At 36.4% G+C, this 24,056-nt stretch overlaps 1 protein-coding gene across 2 annotated transcripts; it reads right to left on the reverse strand.

The window, feature by feature from the left end:
• Positions 1-704: 704 nt before the first annotated feature.
• Positions 705-17,080, reverse strand: LOC134538830 (E3 ubiquitin-protein ligase Siah1-like). 2 transcript variants are annotated; one of them, XM_063380350.1, is made up of 3 exons: positions 16,803-17,080; positions 8,662-8,950; positions 705-4,189 (listed from the first exon to the last, which is right to left on the reverse strand). In XM_063380350.1, the coding sequence occupies exons 2-3, from the start codon at positions 8,943-8,945 to the stop codon at positions 3,748-3,750; spliced, it is 726 nt and encodes a 241-aa protein (XP_063236420.1). In that variant the 5' UTR covers positions 8,946-8,950; positions 16,803-17,080; the 3' UTR covers positions 705-3,747. The 2 variants fall into 2 exon arrangements, with proteins under 2 accessions (XP_063236420.1, XP_063236421.1); XM_063380351.1 differs by lacking the exon at positions 16,803-17,080 and having other exon boundaries at positions 8,662-8,979.
• Between the last annotated feature and the right edge of the window lie 6,976 nt (positions 17,081-24,056).

The raw sequence follows: 24,056 nt of genomic DNA on the forward strand, positions 1-24,056 counted from the left end.
AGTGGGAGGGGGGACTGGTGTCAACATTCTCTCTCTCTCTCTCTTTTATTTTACTAGCTGTAGAGGGGGAGGTCTAAAAATAAACAAGAGACCTGCGAGCTTGCGCGCGCACGTGTGTGTGTGTGTGTGTGTGAGAGAGAGAGAGACCGTGTGCGTGCGTGTGTGTGTGAAAGAGAGGCCTCGTTGCTTGTGCGTATGAGTGGGGGCTGGCTAGAAACGTCACCCGTCACCCGGCAGTTAACGACTTCCACTCCTATCCTTATTTTTTTCCTTTACTTGAGGGGAAAAAAGGGCGCGCTATACACGAGTATATACGGTATATTTTTTTCATTTATTTTCAAAAAAGAAATATGTTTCTGGGTTAAAATTATGCTTCATCGTGCTAGGGACGCTTTCCGCCAAATGATAAAATAAGTAGTTCAGTTCACAGCAACTGTCGTCATTTGTGCTGTGAATGGAACGTAAATTCAGATGACTGACTGACTTGTTTCATGTATTAAACAGGTATCACACATGTTAATTTTACAGAACTACCCATTCATTTCAGTTTGAGCACATTTTTGAAACAGGAATAGGAAACTGATAGTCAATGTCCACCATTTTTCCCTTAAAAAAAGGGGGAAGAAAAAAAACAGGAGTTCTACTGCATTAATATAAGATGCATCCAATACAAAGGAAATCCATTTCCAAATAAAACATAACACTGTAACTCTATCCGTTTATGACATATAAGAATATAAAATGGTCTCTCATATATAACCAGGAATACAGTGTAATCCCATATCTACAAAGTCTTCCCATGTATCCATTACCTAGGATCACAAAAAGTAAATACCTAGTACATCCTACATTTACATTCTAATGTTTGAGTTTCATAATAATTCTTTGTCACTATAATCTACAAAAACTACATCAGGACATATATGTAGTCCACTATTTACACTAATCTGACTTACAATATTTAACAATATTAACCCATGATTCTGCACCAGTTTGCAACAAACTTACAAAACTCTTCTGAATAATTAATAGATTTTGGATACCATACATTCTTAAATTTCATACCAGCTCTAAACCTTTTCCTACTCAATCATATCTGTATTTGTATTCAACATAATCACTTCCCTGTCTATGGTACTTTAAATACATTTTATCTTACTTTCGTACATGATCTTCAGTCCTTTTATCTGAATAATCAATGCTAATTATATTTACATTTTTAATTCTTTTATAGCCCGGGAATATCGAAATAATTGTTGGCTTGGTTTGCACTAACGCCTCTTCACTAATTACATGTTTCTTTGTGGGGTCTCATTGATACTGACTTAAATCATATTTAAAATCTGATAAAAATGTAACAACTCTTGATAATACGCATCTATTCCAATTTTTTTACAAAAGCATGGAACTCCTCCTTCATTGGACTCTAAATCATAACAAGATCTTATGTCAACCAAAGCACAATCTTTATTATTAACTCCACAACCAGTTTGCCACCAGAAATCTAAACCCAGTGATGTCAAAATATATTTCCCCCTCATTTGAGTTGTTCTCAATGAATTAACAAATATAGAAGCAGGTCCATGACACCTAATGGCACGGTAACCGCGCGTCCTGGTCGAATAGTTCCGACAACGTAGGCCGGACTCGGTAATGGCGCCTCACTATCCTCCTCCTCCTCCGAAATCGTGATTGTTTCTTCAGGCGTCCGTATAACTTCCGGCTTAACCAATTGGTAGCGTATCTTGCTCCAAAACGGAGAAGAGGCTTCTACCACCTGTACACGCGACAAGAAAGAGCTATTGTTCGGAGGAGGATCATTTGAAACAAATATAATCGGTTTAAGCCATAACACCATTCTACCTTCCTTACATTTCACACTAATCCTTGTCTTAGATCCCTCCATTTACCTCTTTAAGACACCCAAACCATGTTTGTCAAACTCAAATTCTTCAAAAACTATGTACGTAATAGTAATCGTTTATCACCGAACGCAAACTGACCTACATCCGGATAAAACACATTGCTCATATGCGTCAGGTTATTAACACAAGTACTCTTACCCATATTAGTCTCCCCATACACATAAAGCTGTTTCTTTTTTTGCGTATGACCATTTATGAATCATTAAACCAATTCATGCAATCATCATACCAACATCTATGACTCACAAAAAATATAGCAGACTTACTTCCTTTAGAATGAAATTCGTAAAAAAACATTCCCTTATATATCTTACAAATACAGCTCCATTAAGGTAAGTGATATAATTATAAGAATGGGATATGTAACCAATTTCATTGGCAAGAACCCATACCTTGTAACCAGGTTTTGTAGCAAAAAAAAATCCACTTAAATAACCCTTTAACATTACAAAAATCCTATGGAAATTTTGTCCCTGCCCGGTGAGAAAATCTGCAATCCCAAAATTTTTCTAGACTTTCGAGATGCTGCACAGCCGTATTTGTAAACAATTGAATACTCTTTTGTGCAAACATTAGTATTCAAAATTGAATTAAATAAAATAATAAACTAAATTTGATATTCAAAAATTGGAATAGGTATTTGCGCAGGCCTGGAAATAATTAAATGAAACACAACTCTTTGCTACTAACAAACTTAAAAATATTATGAATACAATTCTTAATTCTTAACTATGCACACTAAGATAAATATAATTATCGTTTTTTCTTTTAATAATTTTTATTAGTTTACAAGAAGTCCAGACATTTTAACAATAATAAAAAATTAAGCCGAAATCGGCCTATGTCAAATGTTAGATGCATAGACAACACAGACAATTCCGTGGACGAGGCTGATATTTGACACATCTTTTAATGCTTCATTGACAAGCGTTAATTGTGCAATAGTGCCATGTAATATTAACATCAGTCCAAAATGTATAAATTTTATTTATACCCCGACAAACACTTGCAATTTCCCACACTGAGGTAAGAATATGGAGAGTGACATAGGTAAGCTATTTCATCTTCACACACAATCCCAAGGTACCTTATTTACTTTATGAAGGTTAACTAAATTCAGACCTAGACCACTGTTTACACAAGTTACATGTGGGCTGAAAGAAACAGAACGTTTAAAAACAAAAGCATCCTGACACTCTCAAAACAGCGAAGTACGTACTTGGTTTGCAAGCACAGACGAGGAACAAATAGACCGCAGCACTGTGACACGTGCCACGCCAGACGTGTTTGACCGTTCACTTCTCCGGACAGCGAGACTTACGGATGTGTGGTCGCACGGTGAAACAGGACTTCACGCACGGCCGAGTGGTGACGGAGGCGCAGCGCAGATCAGCGAGGTGTGTGGAGGAGAGAAGATGATAAAGGAGCTGGGATGGGAAATGTTGCAGGAGAGAAGAAAGGGTGGAAAGACCGGTGGTGTACAAGGCAACAGGGGGGATTTGCGGAGAAGGCTTAAAAGGGGGGAAGGACTAATTGCCACTGGGTGGAATTCCGTTTGCAAGTGTATCCAAAAAATTAAGTTAAGTTACTCGCAGTCACTTGACCCACTAACAGATGGTTGCTATTGCTGAACTTTTGGTCTTGGGCTACTGTGTTTCTCTAAACACACAAGCCATGCTGGTGACAATACGTGTTTTAGTGCTGTAAAACTAAAGCTGCAAGAAAACTTCTATACTAAATGTGACCTTAAATCTTCACATTAGGCACTTATATAAAATTTCATTCACCATGTTTTTACTTAAATAAAAAAGTTAAAACTTCATCAAGGATTAATAATCTTGACATCAAGCAGAATACAGCCATCAACAATAAAATTCTTAGCTAATTTAGTTGACACACTGAAACAAAGTTCTTTTGTAAATACAGAATTCATGTCGACGAGACTTCTCTCTGTCTCGAAACAGAAAGCGATAGAGTCATTGTCGACCGCTAACTTCAACTCGTACTTGTGAAATCCTGAAATAGTGTTTTGCACCGAGGCCATGATCTTACTGTTCCCGCCTTCAAGTTTGAGGTGCACCCAGAAGAACCGATTGAAAGCTTTCAAAAGCCAAACATCCCAAATGTTGTCTGGCAATGATGTCCAATTTTTCGGAATTTTCAGTGCAGCGCCGCCGTTCAGTATTTGCGCCGGATGTTTTTGTTTCACGTGGCCAATGATTGATGACGGTAGCCCAGTCCACTTGCAAGAGCGTATACCACACCTGCAAGAAACAAACAATTTTAAGGTAAAAGAAAATTTTAAACACTTGCCATATCACTAGTTTTGTACTTTGAATAGTCAAAGTTTACTCACATCACTGATTAGCAACTGAAACAATACTGTAGAAATCTGTAGAAAAAAATACTGTATTTTCGGAACTAGCATACTCCATTTGTAGTAGTTATGCCATATTTTCACTACAGCGTACTGTAATATTCACTCATTGTACGAACGTAACCTTGAACACCATTGGCAGTGGAAAATTACCGTGTTTGCTACAGGGAGAAGATACACCTACGTGTAAGGGAATTGTTTGTTTTCAAGCATGCGCGGAAATTAGCGGTAAAAATAGCGAGTAAACAGAAAAAGAAATATTATAACCAAGTATTTTTAGATTGTTATAGTAAAGAAATTCCATGGGTTAGGCGTTCAAAAACTGGCGTCAATTATGCTTTCTGTGCTTATTGCTCGTGTGAAATAAATATTTCGCACGGGGGTAGAAATGACTTGAAAGTTCACGAAGGAACAGTGAAACACACAAGGAATGCTTCACTTGGAAGTTCAACCAACATTAGTAATTTTTTTAGTGTTCAAAGTGACGATTTTAGTGTTATTCGAGCAGAATGTTATTTCACATCTTTTATTCTGGAACATAACCTGCCGGTGTCAGTAGCAGATCATGCTGGACCTTTGTTGAGAAAAATGTTTCCCAGGAGCGAAGAATCTAAGAAATACAGTCGTGGACGCACCAAAACCACTGCAATAATTGCAGAAATGGCAAGTAAGTGTCAAAATGTTACAGCAGTTATGTTGAAAAAAGTTCCATTTTCAATTGCTACAGATGGGAGCAACGATGATTCTAAGCTTAACCCAGTTGTAGTGACCTATTTTAGTGAGAAAGATTCTCAAATCAAAATGGATTTGCTTGAAATTGTACCGTTAGAGGGTGCTGCAACTGGGAAAAACATCGGGAAAATGTTGCTCAACAGTTTAGAAAAGCATTCCATTCCTGTTAGAAATTGCATTGCCCTAGGTTCCGATAATGCATCGGTCATGATTGGCCACAAAAATGGTGTAGCCGCAGAACTTCAGCAACATCATGAAAATATTATTGTTTTGGGATGTGCATGCCATTTACTGCACTTAGCAGCAGAAAAGGGTTCCACAGGGCTTCATGTTCGTGTAGATGAAATCCTTGTTGATATTTACTACTATTTGCATAAAAGTGCTAAACGTAAAGAGCAGCTCAAGAATTTGCAAATCCTCTGTGACAAAAAATCAAAGAAATTCTTGAAACATGTCTCCACTAGGTGGCTATCCCTGGGAGAGTGTATCGGTAGGTTAATAGATTTGTGGCAACCCTTAATGTGGTTTTATAAAGAAGTAGATAGTAAGCTTGAATGTCCAAAAGGTTCTTTACATTTGTACAAAATCCCTAAGAAGTTGCCAGGTAAAGTCGAAGAAAGTTCTTGCAGAGCTTCAGATGAAAACAGAAATGCAGGCTTGCGTTCAGGTGAAAGTTCCTTAAAAAGAACTTCAACTTCAGATAACTTTTGTTATGGCAAGAAGATCAAGCAGTCATGTGAACCAGAAGAGCAAAAAACCATTCCAATTTTGTCACGTCAAGAGAGAGTTTTCATGTTTCTCACTGATGACCTAAATAAAGCAGTTTGTTATTTTTTGTGGCATGTTATTCCTGTTTTTGATAAGACAAATGTTATCCTGCAATCTCAAACACCTCACATACATCTTCTTAGGGGATTGTTGACAGACGTGTTAAAATAATTGCTTGTGAAATTTGTAAAACCTCATGTCATCAAGACAACATCAGTACTTGATGTTCTGTACAATAGTGCTACAAACCAAGTCCGATGAAGACCTAGTTGTGGGTTGCAATGCATCAACAGTAGTGGCTACATTGACACAGTCTGACAAATCTAAGTTTTACACATCAGTTAGGAATTTCTTTAAACTCTCATGTGATTACATGATTTTGAAATTTCCCTTGAAAAATGAAATTTTAAAGCATGCTGAAGTGGTTAATGTGAAAAATATTGAGAGCTCATCATTTTCTTCAGTGAAGTATTTTGTGGACATGTTTCCTGCTGTTATACTTGTCAAGGATGGGGAGACACGTGAAGAGGCACTAGACATTCTTCAACAACAGTTTTGTTCTTTGCAGGTGGACAATGACATGATTCAGTGGAGAGAATAGACAAGTTGTGGTCTTACATAGGGAAAATAGGTAGTGGTGTTGGTGGTCTTAAGTATGACAGAGTTGCTCATGCAATGCTATCAGTGTTGGTTATTCCACATAGCAATTCTGAGTGAGAGGGTTTTTAGCAGCATTAAAAAAAATAGGACCACTTTCAGAGCTTCAATGTCAGACAAAGTTTTAAATAGTATATCGTTAGCAAAACGTACTAACAGCATTTGTTATGAACAAGACTTCGATGAAACTTTTCTCAAGAAAGCTAAATCTGCCACACATGTATCCCTGCTGCAGAAAAAATAAATAACGTATTCAAGCACCATGATATGTATCCAGTGACATGCACTTAGAATCATTAAAAAAAATGTATGTTTCCAAAACCAAATTATTACCATATTGTTTTTTACAGTTTTTTTCGTGAACATTATATGTGCAAAACAAAATAATTTTTGCCGCACCTGTATTACGTATAAAAATTGCCTTTCAATGATTGTATACTATAATTGTACTATTTTCTTTTGTAAATTGTACTAATTGCTTTTCTGTAAGGTTGGCAGGTATGCTATGCACTTAAGACATCATCTCGAGAAAAAAAAATGTGATGGCACACACGTGATTTCCACCTCTAATAATTAGATAATTCAATGTCAGACAAAGTTTTAAATAGTATATTGTTGGCAAAACGCACTAACAGCATTTGTTATGAACAAGACTTCGATGAGAAATTGCCATTATTTTTCCAGTCTTTTAAGTAAATTCCCAAATTCCTTGACCAATTTCAGCTTCCCTGACTTTCTAGAACAAGGACACCGGTGTAAAAATGATAGTTGATCGATACAGTCATAACATCCACACAGCCAATGAGAGTCCTCAGAGGCCATGATCGGCAAGGCATCAATCGGGTAGAAAGTCGATGGTCGCAAAAGTCACCCCTCATCTTTGACCTGCATGACACATATTTTGTAATTACCTGTAAGTCTAGTTTTCTACTGGCTTGAGCTATAAGTGTATATTTAGTACATGAAGGTCATTAGAGGTGGAAAGTGCAAATTACACAAGCACCATTCCTACAGGTTTGCCCTACTTTCAAAACATTTAAGGTGTATTTGTTGTTAACAGGAGTAAAAGTAAAAAAAAACTAAAGCTCTGTAATACGGCACATAGCAGTGTTCGTATGCTTATTAATATCTTTAAAAAGTCCTTACTTTGTCTTCAATTGAATATGGACCCAGAAAAACCCTTAAATTTCACTAAGAATCCTTAAAAACTACTAAAGAGACTGACAGCATGCAAGTAATGGACAAAAGTAGGTATTTAATGGTTTTTGTTTCTTTCTTGGCAGCAAGAAACCTTCTGTGCTTGCACAGTTACAAATTATGAGTTTATAGCCACGGGATTATATTTTATAAATAAACATTTTTAATTAAGGTTTTTTTTTTGTATTTTGTATCTCACCTTAAATCTAAAAGATGTGTTTTACCTTCTTACATTGAACTTATAATGTAAACGTAATTAGTGATCAGATTAAATATTAAGGCTACAAATGTCAGACAGACACTATGCTTAGGTTAGATATGTGTTAACAGAATTCTGGACTAGAATAAGTGCTCATCTATTAATAAATAAAAAAATAAAAAAATTCAACGAAAGAAATTATTTTTATGCATTAACTAATTAATATTGTTATTTCCATGAGGGAATTTGTAATACAACAAATAGATTCCTACATTGAATGAACCTACAGCAAATATAAACATATTTATTTTATTTGTGCCATATTGAGTTTTTTAAGTTTTCTTGTCATTAATAATAGTAAAGGGCTATTTTTGTTATTGTAACACTTTACCTCGCTTGCCTTAGTGGTTCTGTCACAAGAATCTTCAAACATACATTTACTAGTAAGTGTTGCAAAAAGTGCCTAAAATGTAGTGCAAGTGTATGTAACCGTTATAACTTGCAAAATGTTTTATATAAATTAGTAAATATCTGTTGAAAAAAAACACTTATGACAGGGCAACAGAAGCAAGAGAAGTATAGTGTTAAATTTATAAAAATTGCCCTTAGGTAATAAAAATTTTTGAGAAAACGAAAGTGGGGAAAATTCAACATGGCGTGTGAAGCCCTACCACCTTAAAAACTCAACAGCAACATAGACCAGATACAGCGTGAAAGAAATCTTCCCCGGTCCCATGGCGAGGAACAGCCCATGACACTCGCGGAAAACTTGGAATGTTCACGTGAGAGTTGCCGCTGCATGTTACCTTCGACTCCGGTAGTCGCAGTCGTCGACGTGATCGTCCAGGTCGACGGACAGGGTCGTCGCGCGGCACCCTTCAGAGCTGTACGGGCACGGGAGCTTCACCCTGGCGGCTATCTCCTCCAGGCCGTAGTTCCTGGCCTTGATGAAGTTCTGCCCGCAGGTGGGGCAGTTGGGCTCCTCCGACACACACGCGCTGCAGACGCTGTGCCCGTTCCTGCACTGCCTGATGGGGGCGCTCATGTAGTCGCCGCACTGGCACTTGAGCACGGACAGCAGCGAGGACATCTCGGCTGCAACACCCACACGCAGGGACCCCTCCCTTCCGGGATTGAAAACATTTAAAATACATCCAAGTTTTTTTTCCTTTGATTTATTTCATTACAATTCAAACATTTGGCTCATTGAAGTTCGTTTCTATTAAAATCGTTTCATTCCATTACACTCTAGTATATATCATTTCATTTCTATTGTATAAATTCTTTTTCTTTGGTACATTAGGTTTTAATTCATTTCTGTTAATTTGGTTCTACTTCATATCTATTTGTTTCGTTTTAGATTATTTAGTAAGTTTCACTTTGGTATGTTTAGTATAGTTACATTAAAAAATTTGGTTGTCTGTAAAGTCGGTTTACGGACGATAGTTTAACGTGACGTCATAACAAAACATTGATGAAATGATTGATCCAGAAGAAAAGGAAATATCATATTCGGCCTGAGACTGAGCCGTAATAGATTTTTGCAACCAAACCATTCAGGAATTAAAAATATTATATTCTTTGAGGAAGAATTTTTTTTTTCCTATCTTTTGTATGATAAAATCTACTTCTGCATACTTTTATGAATAAAATTGAATAATTTTTATTGAATTATCACTATTTTGTATGAATACAAAGGAGTGAAATGAAATGTACAATTTAATTAATAAATTTACTTTTATTTGCATTCATTAATTCAAATATATTTATTACTTTTGAAATGTTGCGTGCGCATTATTTATTTTTACAATTACAAAAAAAAATTTTTGCAGCTGCCGGGATTCGATCCGACAACCGTTGGATTGAAGACAATTTTATTTCAATTTAGCAATGCTAACCGCACGGCCACGAGGCCATACTTGAAAATTAAGTTTCAGATGTTATATATATATATTTATAAAAATTTTGTTCACGGTATGGGAATAATATTATGTCGTTTTCATAACCCTATTTTATAACAAATACGCATCACCAAATACACCAAACTTATTTATAATGTGTTACAATATTTTTTAAAACATTGTGCAAAGAATCCCGGGTGTAATTTGAATTATTATGTGTAACTGTAAAACACCATTGTTGGTTCAAAACGTATTTGAATATTCAACATTACTTTTAAATAACTGTACCGATTGTGCTGAAAATCGGTGGACGATCGTTAAATTACATAATATTAATCATTCAAACGACGAAAATATGATTGAAAAGTCATATCGATGGTTGTTCCAATTGAGTGGAAGAGAGATGCCACGCATGCGTACAATGAGCATGAAGAGAGATGCCACGCATGCGTACAATGAGCATGAAGAGAGATGCCACGCATGCGTACAATGAGCATGAAGAGAGATGCCACGCATGCGTACAATGAGCATGAAGAGAGATGCCACGCATGCGTACAATGAGCAAACAGAACACATCCGTAGTGGGACACTTTTTCGTGCGTGCAGCCGGCGTTAATCGATTTATTAGACATCACGTCAAAAACATTTAATTTATTTTCTTTGATTTATTTCGTTACATTTCAAACATTCCTCATTGAAATTTGTTTCTATTAAAATTGTTTTATTTCATTATAATTGGTTTCTTTTGATTCTGTTTCATTTAAGTAAACAAAGAACATTAAAGAATATCAACTTCACTAAATAAGGCTACAGAGATCCTTAGTGGGCTAAAACAATGTATTTCCTCCCAATTATAGCTCCATACACAGGAGTGACAGGAATTGTGTTTCCAAGTGGTCTTGTAGTTTGAACATGGTTTATTGTATGAATATCTTTCATAAAAACTTGACATCTGTGATTCATGTATTTAGTAACATGGATTTATGGCTTGTTTCAACAAAGTCATCCAAAAATTGACTGAAGAACCAATCAAACCAAAACTAAATTATATATATAATGTTCAGCTTTTCTTTTCTCAATAAATATCATAACTTAAATTTAAATATTTAAATGTTCTAAAAGACTATTATTCCCTGGGATTTTAGTGTGACGTTCCATTTTATCATTTATAAAAAATGATAAACAGTTGTACTAAACGCCCTCAATCCACACGCAGTCTATTCAAGCTTATCTCAAGTGTTAAGTAATTCTTTTAATGGACTTTGCACAAAAAATATAAGCCCCAAGACAGTTAGTAATTTTGCCAGTAAGTTAATGAGCTAGCTAGTCTTGAATGTTTTTGGCAAATACTGTCACGTTGCAAGATTAAAGTTTTGTGTGCTGGACAAACAGTGAACTAGCAATGCACACGACTATAGCATTTTGTTTTGCTTGAAGCATTTGCTGTGTTGAATTCTTATATCGGTCTGTGTTTATTTCAGTTGCACATAGAAAAAGTGAAATATTTTTGAACACGCTAACTATTAGGAGTATTTGAGATTGTAAATAGACATGGAGCCTAAGATAGGTGAAGTTTATTAGGGATAAAAAGTACATTGGTGCATTGATTATCCAAACTAATAGGTAACTGGTGGTGTTTTGATAGACGATATTTCAGATGACCGTTTTCAGTAAAAAAAAAAACATACTAGGGTTATATGAGCACAGTCAAACAAATAAATAGTGATAATAAATACAAGTATGTATTTTGAACTGCAATGCTCACACAAGAACTAATACGTATAAATATCACAGCACTCAAAGGAATACATAAACACAGGAACAATGAAACAAAGAATCAATAAGACAATAATGCAAGGAATAAACTGCTCTACATGTCTCACTACCGACGGCTCACATGCCACTGACGACGCGACGTTGGGTCACATAGGCCTCTCTTGCAGGGAGAGGAAAACGGCACCTGCGCTAATAGTGCGGAAATCCTGCAGCACATGGCGTGAAAATTTGAATTAATATTGACTTCTGGAACGCCTTTGATTAACCGGTCGTTCGGTTGACAGACGTTCTGATAATCGATGCTCCACTGTATTATTGATTTGCATGAATTTTACTTTGTAATGAAAACCTCATATCCAAAATAATCTAAGTGCTATTTCCCCCCACCCTCTAATTTTTTGTAAAAAATAGTTAAAAGTGATTCCCCATAATTTACCCATCCTAGCCTTGATTAGGTTTGCTATGGTCAAACTTATTAAAAATGCTGTGCTACATACTGACGACAACAGCTGTCGTGTCCCTCTTGGTCCCTAGGCCCGCTGTTGCCCATAGCCGCCTGGTCCGGGCGTGAGTGTAACAAAGTACTTCGAGTGGTGCAAGTGCAATGAGCGCACCTGAGCACGGCGGCTGGTGTGTAAATGACGGTGTCATCGGACCCGGACCGTGTACTGTCACCCACGCACCTTGTGCGCCCCCCCTCCCCTGCTTCCTGCTCGCCGTGCTCAGGTACACTCGAAAATCGTGAACAATCGTAAGAATGGTTAGCTACGTTAGAATACTTTTTAGGCGGGTTCTACAATGGCACGGAAAGGGAGACAGATCACGTAAACAGAAACTGACCTCCTGGAACGTTTCACGATCGCGTCTACTGCTTCCGCAACGCACGGAAACGTAAACACTTGGCAACCAATGAGATGGCATTTCAAGGTTAAGAAATTTTATTTCCGTTAAAAAAAACCATTACACTTTGAGATAATATTACAGGCAGAATTGACATACCTATATAATAAAAATATACAACTATGTAATAGTAGAACACTGAATAATCTTGTGCTTGAAATTTTTTTAAACATATTTGGAACATAAACAAACATGGCTACCACCGCAGTACTTGGCTTCTATTAGTCGCACGGAGCAACGAAAAAGGAAGATCTCAGCATTACCAAGTACGAGTTCGTCTTCCTCTGTGTTTGATTCTAGAAACTTTGTTCCGTGAGATCCGTCTCCATTTACCTGATCTGTCTCCGTTTCAATGTCATTGTAGAACAGGCCTTAATGGTGTAGAAAGTTTGTTAGAACTTTTAAAATACTTTAAAACTGTGCAAACAGAAGGTTAGGTTACTTACATTAGATGTACTTTTAAAATGTGCGAACAGCTGTTAGTTACATTATAAATACTATAAAATAGTAAGGACAGTTATTGGTTGGGTAAAGTTGGCTAGATTTTATATTGGTAATTCCTAACCATTTGTTCAAATGATTTTACAGTATTTACGATGTCACTAACCCAAACTGCTACAAAGTATTTTTAATGTGTCTTACCTAACCTAACTCACCATTCTTACAGTATCTGTAATGTGTAACCTAATCTCACCACTTGTTAAAAATGCAAATAACTGGCAAATTACAAAAAGAATCAAAATGTAAATGCTGTCTAGAGAATGATTGTAAAACAAGTCAGAAAGTAAAAAGAAATAGCATATCAAAATTTTTAATTTTATTCTTCATATAAAAAAATGATTTTCCTACGGTATTCAGTATTACCACCTCTACTGCTAAATAACTGAAGATGGTATTGTCAGTAAAACTTTTGTTAATATTCTTATCTTTTAAATGCATGAATTGACAGTGACCATGCTGGTGAGTGCTAAGGATATCTTCATTTGGTTTGTGAAGAAGCAATTTTTTACAGTGCATTATATTGTGATTTTCGGTAGCTCACATTTTCACACCAATGTATATAAGCATGCATAATCGTTAGTAAGAATTTATATGGCCTCTGAATTAAGTAAATTTTACGTTTCTTCAATTTTGTACCTCTTCATTAAATTTTGTATTATTTTACACAAGTGCACAACAGAAAAAAACGAATGGTGGTTTTGGAGCGATAGTAGCGGTTGGTTATATGAGGAGTGAATTGAATACATTATAAATTGAATAAACAAGTACACAATAAGCAATAAGTAGATAATAAGAAATTTATTGGATATGTGAGGTAATGAGCGTCATAGTCATCAAAAGAACAAGAATATTGTGTTTATTTAAATTGAAATAATATAATGGTACAGTGTAGAGAGAGAATTTGTGGTTGTGATTGTAGTGGTGACCACGGAAGTGACGGTTCGTGTTTCAGGATAACAAATAAATTAAAAGGAGGGATGACAAACTGATGTAAATTTATAATCTACAAGTGAAAAGAAAATGATTATTGCAATAATGCTGAGAAAGGCAAGTAGTTTTTTTTTTACGGCTTTTGAATGTTTGAGATGTGTAGTTTGATGGGAATTTTTTTTTATATATTAGGTGAGAGGTGTGTTGTGTTTCATTTAAGTTATTACGTAAAGTAAGGATTGCTTATTTGGTAAATATGTATTGTACGGATTAGCGCCAAAAAAAATCGTACAAATATGAAATAACTTTCATTATATGCTATCTTACGTCCTCTTTTCAGAACCGCCTGCGGAGATAAAAAATTCCAATTACTTTTGGAGATATCGAATTTGTTAATATTCATTTTTTGGCAATTTTTTTAAAAAAAAATTTTAAAAATCCGAAAATACCTTTATTCTGTGCTCTTTAACTTCCTCTTTTCATTAAAACCGGCGGAGATCAGAGATTCCAAATACTTTAGGAGATATGGAATTTTTTAATTTTCATGCTGTGCACCGATGCGGCATTCAGCCGGACGCCTAAGAATCACACATCCTTCTGGACATACCCGAATACTCACGTTGGCAAGCCTTCTTTTCTTAAAATTAGCAAGAAGTAATTAAAAATACTTTAAAACATTGTGGATGGTTGGTTATATTAGGTAAGTATAACTACATGAAAAAAACTGTAAAATCATTTTATGGTTGCTTAGCAAATAACTTTTTAATATGTAGCTATCCAGCGCTAGGAAACCGTTTACATGATTTCACAGTATTTGTAATGTAGCTATCCTAACCAAATCAACCATCCACAATGTTTTGAAGTATTTATAATGTAGCTAACATAACCTAATTGACCATTAGTTTTCATGAGTTGCATATTTATTTACAATAAACAAAAAAAAAAAACCGAAGATCCACAATCGGCCGTTTGCCTCTCGTCTGTTGAAAGAAGGCTTGCCAACATGAGTATTCGGGTATGTCCAGAAGGATGAGTGAATCGTAGGCTTCCCGCGTTCACCATTGTTGCTTGTTTACAAGTATGATTTTTTTTTTTCGCGACGTACTACATCACGTAAAAAGAAAATTACGTGAGTTCCTACTGTTCATCCTTTTTCCCGGTTTGTTAGGTCAGGTCAGCTACATTATAAATACTTTAAAACTAAACAACCATTAAAATTAATTTCTATTATTTTTAATGTCCGTTCAGTTTCAAAGTATTTATACTGTAGCTGACCTGACCTAATCTACCTTTGTCCCGTTTTGTTAGGTCAGGTCAGTTACATTATAAATACTTAAAACTATACAAGTAAAATTAATTGATATTATTTTTAATTTCCGTTTATTTTGAAGTATTTATCATGTAACTAACCTTACCTAATGGAAAATTTCTGTTATTTAGGCATTCACGCACACACGGCAAAATATAAAATGGCGTCTGTTGAATGATTACATAGGGCTTGTATTGCAAAATAAGAACGGCGATATCTCCAAAAGTAATTGGAATTTTTAATCTCCGCAGGCGGTTCTGAAAAGAGGACGTAAGATAGCATATAATGAAAGTTATTTCATATTTGTACGATTTTTTTTTGGCGCTAATCCGTACAATACATATTTACCGCTTATTTTCCTATAGGTTAGTAGTGCAATCGTTGAGGTGATAATCACAAAGCGAAAGGTTTGGTGAGCATAGGTCGGCTGGTAAAATTTTGTCACGTATTTCAATTTAGTAAATAGTAAGTGGAGGATATTGTACAAGAGACTAAAATTCTACAAAGTCTAGATTGTTTTGCGATAGTGGTATTTCATTTGCATAAAATAAGAATTTTCATGATTAAAATTTTGTGATATTATGAAATAGAAAATACACCCACCCGATTTAAGTTATTTAGCGATAACTGGATTTAAATAATTACCATAATGAAAATTCTAGATAAATTTTTTTTCAGTATCTTGAAATGAAATACACCCGATCTACTCTATTTTGCGATACTGATAAATTTTCTGAGCGTGAAACATTTGAAAATATTTTATCTGTATCGTGAAGTGGAATGCAGTTCCTCCCGGTCTATTCTATTTTGCGATATCAATATTTAATTTTTTTCAAGTGAGACTTTTTGAAATAATCATTTACCGGTATTATGAAGTAGAATATAGTCCTACACTGTCCATTCTATTTTGCAATATTGCTGTATTGCAAATTGAGGAGCTTTCGTGCAAAACTCGACATGTCCATCACCAGTAAAAATGTATGTTTCACGTGTTTTGAGACCCTTTTTTGCACAAAAACCCATACTTCATGCTTGTTAATGACTTGGACATGTTGGGTTTTGTATTCGTCGTGAGATTTTAGTGTTCTTCGCCTCAGAAAAATGGTCTCAAAACACGCGAAACATACATTTTTAATGGTGATGGACATGTTGAGTTTTGCACGAAAGCTGCTCAATTAGACTAGAGCGGGGATTACAGTCTAGTTTAAAATACCAAAAAAGCATAAAAATGTAACACACAAAAAATAGTGTTTATTGTTCCCCGCCCAAAACCCCCTTATTCCCACGCTTGTCCCGAAATAAATATGGGATGGTCATGACGTAAGCGACGCCATTTTGGTGACGTCATTAATATTTTGGTTTCGCCATCCAGAGAATTTCCTAATGATTATCCTTCTAAACTCTGCAATTATATTAATGTACAGTACGATATTTGTTAAGATGTGAGGTGTCCAAAACAATTCCAAGGTCAAAACAATTGCATCATAAACATATAAATTGGAGCCTCTTAAACTTTATAAAATATTTTTTGCGATAAAAAGATGTAACCAATGCCAATACATTATATAATAATACCGGATGATAAAATATTTTGGACACGTTACATGCTTAACAATCAATTAATACCTACCCGAACTTCGTGACCACCACTATCACTGCCAACAACAAGTGGTTTCGTAAGTTACTGGTAATGATTTCTTTCTTGCATTATCAAAACAACATATTATCAAAGATTACCCCGAACAAGATAATACGGAAATTACATAACATGAGACCAGGTATTTTCGGGAAACCCAAGCAGAGATGTTAAAAATTGGCCCAAATAGGTTGGTACATGTGCGAGAAAATGTTGGTATGCATTTAAATAAAAAAAACTGGTCCACCCTTACAATCGCATCAATGATAAAGAATATGTTTTATGAATATAAGATATTATACTGTCTACAAAGTATACAGACTGTATATAGAAAAAAGAAGTTTAGTTTCACTTCATACACAAAATAATAAAAACAATATAGGAAGGCTAGCAATTTTTGTGCGAATTAAAATTTTAACTATCAAACAGAACTAACGTTATAAATATAAATTCATAAGAGCAGTTTTGGTGCTACCTTTGCTAGTACAGGTTGTTATGTTACCTCATAGGAGTGAGTGCATAGCTGTGTGAGTGCAACGAACATGCTTAGTGTCACGAACACACTCAGTGCTGCGGGAGTAAATTTAGTGCTGCCAAGGGAACGACCCCCTCCCCCCGCGACAAACGAATAGGCGATTTTCATTGAAAAAATGTTTTATTAATGCTTTGCATTACATATCAGACAATGTTTTTATCAAATAAATTTAATTCATATTTAATAAAGGATTTTGATATTTTGTTATTTAGCTGAAAGTCATGGCCTCGCCTACTCCACAGTTAAATTTGGTTTTCAGGTTTTGCAGCTAGCCCCACAGCTGGCCTAAGCTCGCACGCCATTTAACATAATTTATACGGGAATTGTCTTTGTTATATGTAATTCGTCTGCCTAGTTGCAGGATGTGGCATAGGCTCTATTATTAATACAAGTGTCGCAAGACTGTTCTCAGTTTCACCCATACAGAGTCGCCACTTCAGCGATTAGTGAATTAACATATTTTGCCTTGACGCCGTCCCCACTGCCTGTCCTGAAATTATTATAATTAAATTACATTAACTAGAATTTGGTCTCGAGGGCGGGGATCTTTGCCTCGTGGCTGCAGGCAGGGACGCGTCTACAAAGGGCCCCGCGGGCTGTTTTGGCCACCCAGGACGCCGTACTATTGAAAAACACAAGTAAACATAATTGGTTTTATTGCTGCGTCACATGTTACAGTACTTCACCTAGTACAGTACATCTTAACGTGACTGGCCGTATCATCGCCTATATTTAATCTCCGCTCACACGGCCCTCGATTGGCGGTACTGGTTAGCGTCTGGCGGTATTCCGGGAGACTACCACATCGAGGGACGCAGGCTATCCTGAGAGTGATGGCGACGAAGATTAAAGCACGCGGCGAATTTATTGATTAGGACGTGGTAGTCCGGACGGTACGTTACAAAGAGAGTTCACTAGTTACTGATTGAGGAATTACACAAAACACTAAAACTGACATTTACGCATGGTTGATAGCAAACACTAACACTAACACTTAAATCCGGTAATAAAGTTTACTACAAGAATGTCCCGGGGCTCGGGATGATACTAGTCCCTCCCGTTCAGGGAAATTACGTGATAATTGAGGCTCGTCCTCGTGGTGGCGTGGGCCACGTTAAGCTGGGTACGGGCGCGGTGGTACCTGGCGTGGTAACTCACCCGCGACCGTGGCACATCTCAGGATTTGATGCGTTATAAAGTTTAAGTTCGCATTAGGTGTAATGCCGCCCCGCGTGGGCAAAGTTCAAGTTCTCTGGATGGAGTGATAAAGGCGTGAAGCGCAGGCACCTCGGTGGGCTGCCCAAAAACACTAAAAATTACGTAGCACACGAAAACGACTCGTAGTCGAGTCACACATTTTACTGATGGACTGTACGACACGTCATACGGCCGAGTTAGGGCCGACCGTGGAGCAGATGAAAGCGGATTTAGAAATATTACCTATTGAAGCTACATGCTGATTCTGGCGCGAAAGTTGGAGGCTCCACGTGCGCGGAGCTGCCGGCCCTGGTGAGTGCTGGAAGGCTACTGACGATTCTCCCTGGCAACCCGGCCAGGGAGGGGAGGAAAATCCGCGGGAAGCTACGGAGTGCGGGAAGTTGATGCCGGACAGTTTTGTGAATGAAAACAGTTTACAATTTCATTAATTAATTATTAAGAAATATTTGGCATATTAAAAGTTTTAGTTCGTGTTGTTATTTAAATTGCATATGCACTGAATCCCCTTTTGTGCATTGCCACACCCGGCCAGGCACTTCGTATACGCAGCCGGCTGTGACTTACGTCACGCCGTTCGAGGCACTGCTCCCCCCTGCACTATGTTACACGTGCGGGCGTGTTCGTAGCACTGGTCCTAATTCAGGTCTTGAGGACACATAACAGCCTGTGCTCTCAGAGGGAGCACCGATGGCTGCATCAGCCTAAGGGCCACGGACTTTCGGGGGCCCTCTTTTATTGTTCAGTCCACTTGGCTGTACCCAATAACCCTCGGCTCACAATTCTTAATAGGGATAGTTGTATGTAAAGATTTGTGTTGGTCATTGTTATGTTTCGCAGGCATTCACCATCGTGATTCATTATGTTTGTAGTGTAATACATTATCATTAAATTAGAAATTTAATGTGACATATTGGCCATCAGCCATGTGTGCAACAGCCTTCGGCTTCCAACACGGTGCATTGCCATTTGCAATTTATTTATTTGTTTTAAGAGTGTGGCTACATAGCCAGAGCAGAGGTCATTTTGTCTTTACATCGGATAATGTCAAAACAGTATATGACGCAACCTGCATTCGCCCCAGGCCAGAAACAGGCGATGTCCAGGAGTAACACCTGTAGGAGTGTTTTATGGTAATAAAATAATATCTCGTCGAATCGCCTGTTTAATTCCATTATCATTAACATTGCATCCTGGAAGGCTGACAACATGCGATATTTTTGTTTATTTTCTGCCATGCCACATGATGACTATTCTCAATTTTTACTAGCACACTGCTCCCTGAGCCCTGCTAGAATGTTAGTAGCCAATCACCAGGCCATACTGGCAAGGCAGCAAGGTGTTGAATGCTGCCCAATTTGTGTTGTTAATTAAAAACTAACGTCGTCCAACCGAAGGCCACCCTAAAGCCCAACCTGCAACCGCTAGTATCCGATCCCGTTAACGGAACGCACCCCTAGCAATGGCCCACCCGAGTCAGGCGAGCACCGCGGAGCAAAGTTAGAATTAAGGCCCATGCCTTAATCGACCAGACAACACAATTCCAGTACATTGTAAATTCAACATACATTAATGATCACATCACTTTTAATTAACAACCCCGTGCAAAGGAAGTGCGATGTAGGAGTGCCCGGGTCACTCACATGTGGTTTTTGTGGTCTTCAGCCTAATTTAAATAAAGTAGTGTGTGACTTAATTAAAACCGCCCCAAATCATCATTCGCCACTGGAGCAGTCATCAAGCGACGAACAGTCTCCAGTGTGACTCAGATTATTTAAACTCAAATAATGTAAACTTTTTAAATCCCATTTCCAAAATGTATATATATATATGTATTAAGTTAATTGTTAATTTTTAATGTGTGAATTTAGAGCCACTTACAATCTTTTGTTAATATAATATTTTACGAATAACATAACTTTAGAAACCTTGGCGCGAGAAGATGCTCACCCCTCCCCCCGCGCCAGGGCCAGACGCCAGTACCAAGAAACCCGCGGACTGGGACGGACGTGCGTCCCACGGGGAACCTTCAACCATTGTCTACACTGATTTCATTCTGTAAGTTATAGTCACACTTCAAAACCTTTTTTAATTAACTCCCCGTGTGCGCCCGGTCCTTTTACGGTGTAGGGCCTATCCCAGCCGCTTAAATTTAACTCTCCCAGCACAACGCATTACGCGGGGCAGTGCAGTATACGGCACGTGTCGACTCCCGAAATAACAGACATTTGGTTAGTTGCCGAAGTGCACAGGCACTGGCCACATCTAGTTAAAGACTTTTCACTAATTTCTTAGCGAGCTGTGGTCCACACAGGTGGGCCCGCGCGTCGCTGTTCGCAATTTACGGGATTGGCCGACTCCAATTGAACTCTGCCCCTCCACCTCGACTGGCATGTGGGCTTAACTTTAGTGACGGTGCATCAGAGCACCCAGTATAAACATAGTGTAATTTGTGTACCCATACAGCACAAAATGTTACAGATATGTTTCAGAAAAAATAACTTTTGAAACATTGTAACATGTTTGAAACATTTCGCAACCTACCTGAAACATCTCGGATATATTTCAGAAACGTCCAAATGTCCGCCCTGTGAAATATTTCAATGAAACCTCCCTGCAACATCAAATGGTAATGTTTCTGAAATGTTTCAATGAAACCTCCCTGCAACATCAAATGGTAATGTTTCTGAAATGTTTCCACTAATGTCCCATCAATATTTCTGAAACATTTAACCGAAATATTTCCATAAATGTTCTGAAATACATATAAAATGTATCATGTGACCCAAAATACCTCTGTAAATTAGGATGACTGAGGGTATATTTATAATTTAAAAGAGTATTGCACTTTAACAGATACCATAATGTTACAGCTGCATTGGTCAGCTAGTTGCAGTGAAGTGCAGTGACTGTGTTCCAATTCATCACAGCATTCCCTCGTACACTTCCTCTTGATCACTTTTTGCATAATGCCCCTTGACCACACCATTAGAAAGTGTTAATCGGTGGATTGATATGATCTTGTTCGTATCTTCTTGTTATCGTCAAGTTTTGCTTGTCCATAGTAATGTGTCATTTTTTGATTATATAAAAAAATAGATATTGTAATATTATTTTGTTTGAAATTATTTTAAAGATGTGCTCTGGTAGGGCATAGAATGTAAATTTTTGTCGTTTTTAATGTAATGATAATTGATTATATTACTTAATAATTTGGCTTGTACAATAATTAAAAATTTACTTATAATTTCTAATGTAAGATTAAAAAGGCCTGCCGACAAAATCCAACAATTCAGGTAAATTAATGAAACCATATTCTCCACCCTACTGAGCTTAATTTATAATTTATATATATATATATATATATATATATATATATATATATATATATATATATGAACCAAGTTAAAGAAATAATTTAATTAATAAAGACATCAGATGTTTTCCCAGGTCAGCGTACCAGACTTGCCTAACATTAATTTTACAAACTATTTTATTATTCTAAAAACAAATTATGGTTATAAAAGTAAAATTTCAATAAGTCTTCAGTATGCTTGCAAAGTGAATGAAACTTACATGAATGTAATAGGTAGCCCAGCATTGGTGTCCATGGTTCCTGTCCATTGCATTTTATTTTAATGGGGAATTTGAATGTGATATAGTGGCAGGCAGGCATGCATCTACATCAGTACATGGGGAAAAAGGGACAAGCTAATGCACAAAGGTTCCATTATTAAATACAATGACAATGTCATCTTGTAATGAATAAATTAAATTGAGGCTCCCCAAGCTATCTGGATGTGATCTCCTTATGCTCAGCACAGAAAGTATGCTAATATTTACTTAATCCATAAAAACCAAACCCCACTTGCATAGGAGACATGATTACTGAGAATTTTAAAATATAATTTTCACAACCCAATGTGTTATGGCCACTTCAAGTTTGTTTTTGAGTATCATAAATGAGCACTTGTCCATCGATGTCTTTATCTGTATTTGAACAATGTCTTGAGAATTTGGGTATGGTTTTCTATTGCATTCCAGATGTTGACATTCTCAAAAATCACGACACTGTTATTGTGTACGGTATCAGTGGTCTAGATAATCATGTGGTATTACATTAACTTAAAATACTTGATACACACAAGAAAAAAAATCGCATTCAACCTCAAACAAATGTTATAGAAATAAAAAAATAATATACCTATATACAATACACTAACATATTATAATAGAAAATTCCTACTTGTATGTTGCACAGGAAACCGGTATTAACATAATGAACAGCCATGAGACTTGACCTGTGCTCGTATTGTGATGTACTTTTCTCCTTATTTAATGCTATAGTAAGTATATATGGCTGGTGCTTGTTTTTTGGACATTTGCAAGAAAAAAATGTGCGCTTGAAAACCCTCAAAAGACATGTAACAATTTTATGTTATAATTAATGTCTTTTTCTTCTTAAACACACATATACTAATTTACAGAGGGTCTAAATATGAAACAATGCAGTCTTAATACAATTTCATCATATAGCTTTATAATCGACATATTGTTTTCCATTTCACACAAGCTCAACATAAATGAGACTGGACTAGAATCGGCTGTCCTCACTAAACAAAAAACTTGTCTGACCAGCCTAAATGAAGTGAGATGGTGGTGTAGTAGTGGAATATAAATGGGAATGAAACAAATGTGCAATGAGAAATACTCTTTAACATTGCAATGTCACTTTCCCTAATTGAAAGACTTATTGTATCAGACAAGAGCTCAAATTGATCCAGCTTCCCTAACATTGAGTGGCCAGTGACTTGCTGAAGATAAATAGTGGCAGTCCATAAAAAATCTGGTTTCCTTAATTTTTTCTATAGATAGCATGTTAATCTACCTAAAGTTCGTGGATTAAGCTAGGTTTTATATTTGTATTTTAATACTACCAAATTGACTAAATAGCCTAAGGATAAAACAACAAATACAATATGGCAATAGTATATAGGGTCTCTAAAATCCAAATTTTCAAAGTAAATACACAAAATAATATTAACACAACAGTACTTCCACACAAACTATATTCAAATGAGATCACAAATTTATTATAAACAAATAATATAAATAATTTTATAATATGCAGTACAAAATTTTAAAATAATATGAATGGCGAGTTATACTTTGTACAAAATAGAAGGTAGCTAGTTTGGCCTAACTCGTCAACAATGAAGTCATTAGAGATAGAGAAACTTATTCAAACAGACAATAGGGTTTTGGATTGTAACTTCTATGATCTATGTTATGAAACCAGCCAAGAATGCACCTGAAGTAAGTTAAGAACCATGTATAACCATAATCAGAAAGCCACACCAGGTCAAACCAGGTTCTTTCCATTTGAATACTTAACAATAGAGGCAAAGATGCAAAGGGGTATTTTCAATAACAAATAACAATGTAGTCTGAGAAGTAGACTTTAATAAAAAAAAACTATATATATATATATATATATA

This window comes from Bacillus rossius, chromosome 14 (genome assembly GCF_032445375.1).
Source record: "Bacillus rossius redtenbacheri isolate Brsri chromosome 14, Brsri_v3, whole genome shotgun sequence".
Lineage (NCBI taxonomy): Eukaryota > Metazoa > Arthropoda > Insecta > Phasmatodea > Bacillidae > Bacillus > Bacillus rossius.

What these genes read in the sequence shown, in the direction of transcription:
- LOC134538830 (XM_063380350.1), bottom strand. Translation starts at nt 8,945, where the DNA reads ATGTCCTCGCTGCTGTCCGTGCTCAAGTGCCAGTGCGGCGACTACATG. An exon ending in TGCGACTACCGGAGTCGAAG is followed by an intron (nt 4,190 to 8,661) that starts GTAACATGCAGC and finishes TGTTTCTTGCAG; the next exon opens with GTGTGGTATACGCTCTTGCA.